Source organism: Lycium ferocissimum, chromosome 4, assembly GCF_029784015.1.
Source record: "Lycium ferocissimum isolate CSIRO_LF1 chromosome 4, AGI_CSIRO_Lferr_CH_V1, whole genome shotgun sequence".
Taxonomy (NCBI): Eukaryota; Viridiplantae; Streptophyta; class Magnoliopsida; order Solanales; family Solanaceae; genus Lycium; species Lycium ferocissimum.
In genome coordinates this window covers 44,353,387-44,363,702 of record NC_081345.1, presented here as the reverse complement: position 1 = coordinate 44,363,702, position 10,316 = coordinate 44,353,387, and the positions used below count along the sequence as shown (strand labels likewise).

The 10,316-nt window shown below is 36.3% G+C and overlaps 2 protein-coding genes across 4 annotated transcripts; both read left to right on the top strand.

The window, feature by feature from the left end:
* Window positions 1-1,170: 1,170 nt before the first annotated feature.
* LOC132054088 (calcium-binding protein PBP1-like) lies at window positions 1,171-3,479 on the top strand. Its single transcript, XM_059446155.1, has 2 exons — window positions 1,171-1,284; window positions 2,819-3,479. The coding sequence occupies exons 1-2, from the start codon at window positions 1,171-1,173 to the stop codon at window positions 3,326-3,328; spliced, it is 624 nt and encodes a 207-aa protein (XP_059302138.1). The 3' UTR covers window positions 3,329-3,479.
* A 284-nt stretch (window positions 3,480-3,763) lies between these two features.
* Window positions 3,764-8,961, top strand: LOC132053214 (G-type lectin S-receptor-like serine/threonine-protein kinase At4g27290). 3 transcript variants are annotated; one of them, XM_059445135.1, is made up of 9 exons: window positions 3,771-5,201; window positions 5,286-5,601; window positions 5,743-5,794; window positions 6,113-6,223; window positions 6,390-6,541; window positions 7,523-7,733; window positions 7,820-8,057; window positions 8,136-8,286; window positions 8,624-8,961. In XM_059445135.1, exons 1-9 carry the CDS (start codon window positions 4,447-4,449, stop codon window positions 8,918-8,920), a joined length of 2,283 nt encoding a protein of 760 aa, XP_059301118.1. In that variant the 5' UTR covers window positions 3,771-4,446; the 3' UTR covers window positions 8,921-8,961. The 3 variants fall into 3 exon arrangements, with proteins under 3 accessions (XP_059301119.1, XP_059301118.1, XP_059301117.1); XM_059445134.1 differs by having other exon boundaries at window positions 3,773-5,201; window positions 5,286-5,794; XM_059445136.1 differs by lacking the exon at window positions 8,136-8,286 and having other exon boundaries at window positions 3,764-5,201; window positions 5,286-5,794; window positions 8,624-8,806.
* The last annotated feature ends 1,355 nt before the right edge of the window (window positions 8,962-10,316 follow it).

Below are 10,316 nucleotides of genomic sequence, written 5' to 3'. Positions count from 1 at the left end.
ATAGCAACCTGCATGACCAATAAGAAGATACCATTACCTTTTTAACCATTTCACATGAATGACAAATATATAAAAACAAATAAAGATGAGCATTTTCATTGAAAAGCATGACGAACGTGATTACGGGGGAATTAAATTAATAGGTGCCTGTAGATTTTGTTGAAAATTGTCCATCAGATTTTCTTGACTTTGATTTGGTCAGTACACTTGGAATGATATGCTTTTTCATTTGTATATTATATTTCAATATTTGTGGAAGACGTTTAATTCAACAGAAAGTAAAAGCTTCCCCACGATATTATAAAGAATCTAAGCATTTAATCCAAAATACTAAGTCAAATGGTGAATTGGCTATGATATTATAAACTTCTTTAAAAACTCTTATACAACTGATAAGCATTATAATTCTTAACCATGTGTAATCTGATTCTGAAGTTTACGTGTGGACCGGAGTTTTTACATATTTTTCTAATACATAATACATAAACAGACCCTCAAATTTGACCCCCAGCTGGCAAGTATGCCCTTCAACTTTGGGTGTGCATAATTAGACACCTCAACTTGTATAAAGCTGAATGCGTAAACACAAATGTTGATGTTGCACTGACGTGGCACATAAAGTTTGAAATTGTCTAGATGATCATTTTATAAGCGGAAAAGGGCCAAATATACCCCCGTACTATGAGAAAAGGGTCAAATATACCCTCGTTATCTTTGGGGCCAAATATACTATAGTTATACTTTGGGGCTAAATATCACCTCATCCGTTAAAGTTGTCCAAGGTGGACATCCGATCATACATGGTCATTTTGCACATTTGTTGAGGTGGATGCTGTGACATGCCACCTCAACCACCTAACCCATTTTACCCCTCCCCTCTATTTGTTCTTCCACCGCTAAAATTTCCTTCCCCTCCCCCACCATTGCCACCATTACCGCCACAATGACCATCTCTAATTCGAAAATTCAACCTGAACAACATCATATTTACAATCAACAGAAAATGAATTAACAAATTTTCACTTGCAAAGAATCTTTACGATGGCGGTGAGTATAAATGAAAACTGAAATGCAATGACAGATAAAATTAAAACATATAATTGGCCAAGAAAATTGTAAAACTTAAGTTGTATCAATCATCGTGAACGATCTCCACAAAGCTGTATGACCATGGACAACATAAAAATCTTCAGAGAAAAGAGGGCATTAATCCTCATCTTGCGGAATGTAAAGAGGAACGAACGGGGAATTAAATTCCAGTATAGCAGCAAAGATAGGCATCAGGTTCTTCACGGTAAGAGGCAATATCATCACTTGCACTAACTGAGGGAGTTTTTCATCCAATGCATATAGGAACAACGGCAATTGGATTGCCAGAGCAACATTAGATTTTGTGGTGAGTAAAGGTGGCAATGGTGGTGGAGGGGAAGAAAATTTTAGCGGTGGAAGAACAAATAGAGGAAAGGGGTAAAATGAGTTAGGGGCGTTGAGGTGGCACGCCACGTGGCATCCACCTCATCAAATGTGTGGTAGCCACGTAGGATCGGATGTCCACATTGGACAACTTTAACGGATGAGGGGTATATTTGGCCCCAAAGTATAACGACAGGGATATATTTGGCCTCAAAGTATAATGAGGGGTATATTTGACCCTTTTCTCATAGTACAGGGGTATATTTGGCCCTTTTCCGTTTTGTAAGTTGGAGTGTTCAACTGACAAAGTGAAGACAAGTGAGATGCTTATTTGTGCACTCTCAAAGTTGGAAGGTATACATGCCAGCTGAGGCCAAATTGTGTAAAGGCAAACAAGAATTTGGCCGTAAACATAAAGAATTTGAGTATTTAACTCAAAACCTCAAGGTAATAAGTGGAGTCAGGAGCGGATTTAGAGGGTGCCGAGGGTGTTCGAAAAAAATTACATTGTATATATTGTGTAGATTTTTTGTGTTTATGTACATATATTAACTTTTGAATATCCTAAAAAAATGCAACAGGTTAGCTCAAGTGGTCTAGAGTGTTCAAAATTGTCTCTAGCGTCCTAGCTTCGATTCCTAGAAATAACCTTATTATTTATATTTAATTTTTGTTGTTTCTTAAAATCACGAGTGAAAATTCTAGATCCCCATCTAGTGGAGTGACTCAGAATACTAATGACACAAGTTAAAATCATTATGCAACTAGTAATAAGACAATGTATTTCTTTAGCACTCGAATATTCAATTAAAAGACCCAAATCAAATTTAAATCGTGTATCTGCTTTTGTTCATAAGTTTTTTTTTTTTTAATTTCTTAGACAGATTTTAAACAAACGCCACCTTAGTTCAGTTCGCACTTTCAACCTTTTCCATTAATCCCAGTGTAGAGAATCTTCTTTTTCGAGATTAGTCGGCTAAGAAGGTTTTGAACACTAGATAATTATTCTAAAAAATATTTTTTTCTGTTTCAATTTGTTTGTCTGACTTTCAGCCTAGTCTATTTAAAAGACAACGCCACTTTTTATATTTAGTAACACCTTACTATCAAGATTCTACCTGATATATTTGAGTAATAAGATTTAAAAAATATTTTAATATATTACACATATTTTTAATTTAAGACCATAAAATTTAAAAGTCTTTTTTATTTTCTTAGACGCCGAGCCAAATGGATTGAAAGGGATGGAGTATCTTTTTTCCTTTTTCTATTTCGAACGAGCTTTTAAAATGACAAAAGTACCCCTAATAAGAAAGGACCAAAAATAGGAAGTGTGAGGCAATTTCTTCATCAAAACATCAAGACTAAGCAAAGGCAACTTCGCGTTAGTCCCACTGTGTCTTAGTTGTATTCCTATGGCTTTTCCCTATATCCCCTTCCTAGAAACACCTCTACACCTTCCAAATCTATCTATATATTAATTCTCAACACACCCTTTTTGTCAAACACAGTCATATTCTTCATTCATCTCTCAAAAATCAGTTCTTTTTCCTTATCTCCAATGGATTCTACAACTTCAAGAAAATCCAATTTCAATGATTTCTTGCCTCTAATGGCTGAAAAGCTTGGTGGGGATGGTTTGATTGGTGAGTTATGTAAAGGGTTTCAGTTATTAATGGATAAGGATAAAAGGGTCATTACATTTGAGTCTCTCAAGAAGAATTCTGCTTTGTTAGGACTTCAAGATTTGAATGATGATGATGTTAAGAGTATGCTTAAAGAAGGTGATTTTGATGGTGATGGAGCTCTTAATCAGATGGAATTTTGTGTGTTGATGTTTAGATTGAGTCCTGAGTTAATGGAACAATCTCACTTTTTGTTAGAAGAAGCTCTTGATTCTGACTTTTCATTCTAAACATTTTGGTCTTTTTTAGGTTTCAAGATTATGACTTTTCTTCATTGTAACTTTTGTCTTTTATACTTACCTCTAATGTATACATGTAATAAACTGCAAAACACATATACAGAAAGTTGTATCAATGGAAAACCAGCTTGTTTAATCAGTACTCTTTATTGTCTCTACCAATGAGTCCTTTTTTTCTACTTCCTCCATTTCAATTAGTTAGTTTTAATTTGACTTGACACGAGTTTAAGAAAGCAAACAAGATTTTTTAATCTTGTGGTGTTAAACTAAAGATGTGTTTAATGTACCAAAATATCCTTTAGTCTGTAATAAAACATACCATGTGAAAAGTTGAAATTAAAGAGTTGCGAAACAAGGAAAGAGGCATTCTTTTTTAAACGGACTAAAAAAGAAAGTAAGACAAATAAATTGAAACAAAGGGGAGGTAACAATTTAACCATTTAATAGCTGAAGCTCACTTTTTAGATAAATTGTAAGCTGAAACTATTCTTAGAATTTTTCGGTATTGCACACAATGTGGATATGAAATTAGCTTAAATGAACTGGGATTCATATAGCCGATCCCAACTTGTTTGGGATTAAGGCGTGGTCGTTGTTTCTGGCAATGCACAACCCAAAAAATCTTTCTTTCAATTCTGCTGCTGCTGCTTCTTCTGAGTAATTACAAATATCGTGAGTCAATGTCATTATTTGTCAACTTGTGGAATCATGTAGAATTGGAGCAAGTTTAGAGTCAATATATCACTACCATGGAAGTAAAGACGAAGCTTAAAGTTGTGAAAATGTGAGATTCTATTTGAGAGTCATCGCGTCGACGAACTACTAGACATGCCGGTCCAGAATAAAACTGCTAGTTGAATAAATTGATAGCTGTCATCAGTTCACACTTTAATTTACTACAGTTCACACTTAAATTGACAAAAAAAATCTTGTGGCTATTCTCTCACCAAGATGAGAGCAGGACCACACATTTTATGATAAAATTCTTAATAAGTTATACACTGAAAGGTCCTAAAAGTTTGCTATTTATGGTCATTGAGCAATCATTAACAATGCAGCTACTATTAGACTTATTCGAGTCTATATTTTGATTGGAAAGAGGCTCTATTATGGAAGTTCTTTGGTTTATTTCCTATTGTGCTTTTTTACTCTGTTTAATGGGGAGAACATGTGCAGTATCCCATAGCATCAGTCCATCTCAATCTATAAGTGATGGTGAGAGCTTAGTTTCTGAAGGGGGAACTTTTGAACTTGGTTTCTTTAGTCCAGGCAGTTCAACACACCGGTACTTGGGAATTTGGTATAAGAATGTCCCTGTCAGAACAGTCGTTTGGGTTGCAAACAGGAAAACTCCAATTAAAGATCGTACTGGAGCATTCACCATAAACAGCACAGGCAATATTGTGGTCACGAGTAGGACTAGTGGTGTTATTTGGTCAACAAATTCATATAAGACCACTAAAGCATCTGCTTTACAGCTTTTAGATTCAGGGAATCTTATCTTAAGGGACGAGAAGGGAATCTATATGTGGCAAAGCTTTGATTACCCTTCGGATACACTATTACCTGGAATGAAGCTCGGATGGGATTTACGAACGCGTCTTAATAGGCAGCTCTCCTCCTGGAGGAACTCAGATGACCCTTCCCCTGGAGAACTAAGTAACGGGATAGAGCTTCATGAATTTCCCGAGGCAGTTGTGTGGAAGGGCTCCAAGAAATACTTCCGCGGTGGTCCATGGAATGGAGAGCGGTTTAGTGGCGCTCCTGATTTAAGGGTGAATCCGGTATATGATTACAGCTTCATCTCTAACAAAGATGAAGTGTACTACACCTATCAGCTCAAGAACAAGTCCGTCTTTTCAAGGTTGATCTTTTTTTGAGCAGGTTTTTCATTTTTTAAATTAAGTTTTTTCAACATTAACTTTTTAACTTTTTTTTTCTTTTCAAGGTTGATCTTGAACGATACGACCTCTTCTCGGCAACGGTATGTGTGGGCGGAAGCTAGTCGAGCCTGGAAGCTTTATTCGTCAGTGCCATATGATCATTGTGATGCTTATGGTCTTTGTGGTGCAAACGCAATTTGCATAACCACCAACTCGCCTATGTGTCAGTGCTTGGAAGGTTTTAAACCAAAATCACCAGATAACTGGAACTCAATGGACTGGTCGGAGGGATGCATTCTTAGCAAGAAATTTAGCTGTGAGAGTAAGGAAGTTTTTGTCAAATTTTCTGAGCTGAAACTACCAGATACTACCAAATCTTGGGTAAGTGGTACTATGAATCTTCAAGAGTGCAGGGAAGCATGCTTGAAAAATTGTTCATGCATGGCTTACTCGAATTTAGATATTAGAGGACAAGGAAGTGGATGTGCCCTTTGGTTCCACGATCTGATTGATATTAAGCAGGTTCCAAATGGTGGCCAAGAACTTTATATACGAATTGAGGCTTCAAAACAAGGTGCTTGTTGTTAAAAATGTCTTTTTTCTTTTCTTTTGTAGGTCTCGTGTCAATCTGTTTTTTGTTTCTTGGATAACCGTGGTGTCCGGGCCAACTTGCCTGCACCTCAACTAAATCCATGGCATACCTGCCACCAAAGAACAGGTACGTGAATCCTCACTTTAAGCCAGACAGAGGAAAGAAATCACCTAGTGATTTTGTGTCGGACATTTGAACTTGAGACCATTGGTTCTCAACCCACTTTCATTGACCACTAGGTCACACTTTTGGTTGTTGTGTCAATCTATTATTATACTAACTTATGTTTCTCTTTAACAGCTGGAAGGCATGTGGTTAATGCAGTCTTGATTAGTCTAATCACCGGGGCTGTGGTTTTTGGGTTGGTTCTCTTCTGCTACTATCTTTCTCGGAGGAAGTCAAAGGTTAAAGGTGTGTTCAGTTGAGCTAATTCAGCACTGTGTGTTTTTAAACGAACTGGTTTATACTAGAACTTTAGTGATGGAATTTACATGCTTATTTTTTAATATTTCTAAGCCATGATCTTTTTCCAAATAATTTGAATGATATTTAACAACATCCACCTTCTTGGTATCAGGAATAGTACTCGGACAAGATAACTCGACCAGTGAAGGCCCAAAAGAAGACATGGAGCTACCGTTTTTTGACTTGGAAACAATTGTTAATGCTACTGATAACTTTTCATTTAACAACAAGCTTGGTGAAGGAGGGTTTGGACCTGTTTACAAGGTAAACTTCTAAATTTGAATGTGTAAACTTCTAAATTTGAATGTTCTGGTTGGTAGCATTAGGGCCTGAACTTCTTGCTATGTTGCTCCGACTACAACAACAACATACCCAGTGTGGCCCCACAACCCCGGTCTGGGAATAGTAGGATGTACGCCGACCTTACCTTTACCCTTATGGGGCAGAGAGGTTGTTCCGATAGACCCTAGGCTCGAAAGAAAAGACAGGGATGTGACAGCAAATAGCAAAGTGAAAAGCATGGTATCAAGAGAAATATGGCAGCTATGTTGCTTAGACTCTTCAAAAATAGCGAGGGGTGCGTGTCAAATCCTAAAAAAAAAGTGAATTTTTTGAGGATCCTACACGGTTGCGCTAACATTTTTCGAGAGTCTGAGCAACATAAGTTTCTTGTTCTCTCTCTGAAGAGCTTGGGAGTTGGGAGTCGGTATGTGTGAGACATCGGATTGAGAAATTAGTGGTGTTCTCCTAGTCGAAACATAAATTAGGCTAGTTAGTGCTCGCTTTTAAGTTTTGGAGCTCTGGTGTCTGTGGATAGTTCTTCTTTCTTTCCTTTCCAAAAATTTGTTGCATTTGACTTTCTTCCTACCTTAAATGGCATTTATAGCCTGTTTGGCCAAGCTTTCAAAATTTGCTTATCTTGAAAAGTGTTTTTTATCATCAGTGTTTTCGGAAAAGTATTTTTGGAGAGTAGCAGTTTGTGTTTGGCTAAGCAATTTTAAAAACACTTTTGCTATTATTAGCAGTACTTTATGCTTGGTGAATGTTTCAAAAGTGCTTTTGGAAAAAGCTACTCTTTTTAGCTTCTGCAAAACAATTTCTATTACTACTCAAAAGCACTTATTTTATTTTAAAACTTGTCTAAACAACTTAATTTTCCATAATTAGCACTTTAGCTTTCCAAAAGCTTGGCCAAACACAGGCTATTATTCTGCGTATGAGCTTTATTTGGTCTGTAACTTTCAGGGAACACTAGTAGATGGACGGGAAATCGCTGTGAAGAGGCTTTCCAAGAGTTCTGGACAAGGATTAAATGAATTCAAAAATGAAGTAAAGCTGATAGCAAAACTCCAGCACCGAAATCTTGTAAAGCTCGTTGGAAGTTGTATTGATGGTGAAGAGAAGACGTTGATCTATGAATACATGGCTAACGGAAGCTTGGACTCTTTTGTTTTTGGTTTGTATCTTTAGAGAAGAGTTGCTGAAAATCTACATATGCTTGTCATGTAAGAGAATTGGACTAACTTAACTCTGAATTTCCAGATCAAACAAGGCGGGAACAATTGGGCTGGTCAAAATTCTTTCAGATTATCAGTGGAATTGCACGTGGTCTTCTCTACCTTCACCAGGATTCAAGATTGAGAATTATTCACAGAGATCTCAAAGCAAGTAATGTGTTGCTTGATGGTGAGCTGAATCCGAAGATTTCAGACTTTGGTTTGGCAAGGACCATTCAAGGAGATCAGTGCGGAGACAACACAGAGAGGGTTGTTGGAACTTTGTAAGTTTAAACATGCCATAAATTATATCACTACATATCCATCTCCGTCATATAATTTTATTAGCTGATTATTTGCAGTGGCTATATGGCTCCAGAATATGCGCTCTATGGTCTATTTTCAGTAAAATCTGATGTCTTCAGTTTTGGTTTGCTATTGTTGGAGGTAGTAAGCGGAAAGAGGAATCGATGCTTCCGTAATTCACATGATCATCACGGTCTTATAGGATACGTAAGATTTGAGATTCCAGTTTCTTCTTTGTTTGAATAATTCATGAGTGGCATCCAAGGGTGTGGCCTAGTGGTCAATGAACTGGGTTGAGAATCATTAGGTCTCAGATTCAAATCCTAGCAGAGACAAAATACACTAGGTGATTTCTTCCTTTGTCCTAGCGTTGGTGGACAGAGTCACCCGGTACCTGTTACTGGTGGGAGGTGCCAGGTATCGCGTGAAATTAGTCGAGTTGCGCGCAAGCTGGTCTGGACACCACGGTTATTAAAAAAAAAGTTCATGAGTGGGGAACTTAGTTGCATACTTACATATGGGTTTTTTTTTGTTCCCTTTTCAGGCATGGAGAATGTGGACGGAAGGGACACCCCTCAAATTAGTTGATTTCTCATTTGAGGATATGTCGGAGATATTGAGGTGCATTCATGTAAGTCTATTATGTGTCCAGCAGAATCCAGATGACAGACCAAATATGTTATCTGTGGTTCTGATGTTGAATGGAGAGAGTACACTAGCACAGCCGAAAGAACCCGATTTTCTGAGAGATGTGATACCAAGTGAAATTACTTTTATCAGGTCTGATTATGACTCTTGCACTGCAAATGAAATTACATTTTCCTCGTTCGGGGCTCGTTAAAGAACTTCTAACGCTATTAAAACTTGATTTTTTCGCTTTTACTTTATTTGGTAATGATGATGACATGGTTGAGCTTAAATGAAGCAGTAAGAATTCATATAGCCGATCCCAACTTGTTTAACACTGAGGCGTAGTAGTTATTGTTGTTGGGGCTCGTTTAGCTGACTACTGGTAGCTGGGAAAAAAATCCCAAGTGTATTCCAATTCTAAATACATCTTTCACTTATCTACAACTATTGTTCTTGGTTTTCATTGTGCATTGTCCAATTATGTTATAAGAATCAGTGAAACGAAAAAGAAAGTAAATGTTAAGCAGAAGGAATAGTTGACATGAATCCTCTGAATCAGTGTTTGAATCTCTACTGCTAAGACCAAGTAGTCATTTTCCCCTTTGAATTACAACTTTTGAAGTTAGGATGGACTTAATACTAGAAAAGGATAACCAATTTATTACTCATTCAACATGATGTGATTGATGCATCACGTTTGAATAATTTTTTTCTAGTCAAAATCATTTTCATCCTCCAATTTTACTTTAAAAAATAACAACCCCCTCCCACTTCAAACTGCAGACCATTTCTATTTATTTCACTCCAATTTTACTTTCTATGGGTCTAATGCCATACTATTTTAACCGGGTCAAAATAGTTAAACATCCCTAAAATTCTGGTTATTTAAAGTTAGGAGTCGCCACCTAATTATTTACGGTGAATTAGGGCACCTAAGGTAATTAAAGTTATTATCTAAAGTTAATGTTTTTTAAAGTCTACGAAACCAAAATTTTTAGAAGGGTTCAACTAACCAGAGGAAGGTATTAGGCATCCTCTAAGTTCCATTAACAATGGTTAATCCGACCGGACTTAAATTTAATTAGGCTAAGTATAAGTGTAACATTTAAAGTGTTTGAAAATAATTTATAAATATTGCTAAAGTTTTAAAGGAGAAGGTAATAATGTTATTAGAAATAAGACTTGTAAAAATAATAATTTGTATAAAAGAGTTTGGTTATAAATTGAAGGAGCAAGTATATATTTGAAAATAACTCAAAAGCGGGGAAGATTTTAACTAATTTTGCTTGAGAGTGTGGATAAGATGGGTTTTTCCTTTCCTTCTTTATTATGCTTGTTAACTATACATAACTGAAAAGGTACGTGACTGATTTCAAGTTGGAGAGTTATCTATAAAATATACTTGAATTTACATTTGTGTATCAATAATATTTTGAGATTTTCGATATAATGGTAAGGAAAATATAATTCAAAGTATGATTCGGGTCTTACGCCTTTGAAAATCGATTGCTTTAATATAGATAGATATTAGAAGTACTATGAATAATTTAATACGACGAGAGGAAATGAAACTAATGGATTAATTATCTATTTCCTTAAATTAGCTA

Bases quoted from the DNA above. Each gene is read 5' to 3' on its own strand.
- LOC132054088 (XM_059446155.1), top strand. From the start codon at position 1,171: ATGGACAACATAAAAATCTTCAGAGAAAAGAGGGCATTAATCCTCATC. The intron at 1,285-2,818 runs GTTCTTCACGGT...ACTGTGTCTTAG, and splicing joins GCAGCAAAGATAGGCATCAG to TTGTATTCCTATGGCTTTTC.
- LOC132053214 (XM_059445134.1), top strand. From the start codon at position 4,447: ATGGAAGTTCTTTGGTTTATTTCCTATTGTGCTTTTTTACTCTGTTTA. The intron at 6,542-7,522 runs GTAAACTTCTAA...TGTAACTTTCAG, and splicing joins GGTTTGGACCTGTTTACAAG to GGAACACTAGTAGATGGACG. The intron at 7,734-7,819 runs GTTTGTATCTTT...CTGAATTTCCAG, and splicing joins CTTGGACTCTTTTGTTTTTG to ATCAAACAAGGCGGGAACAA.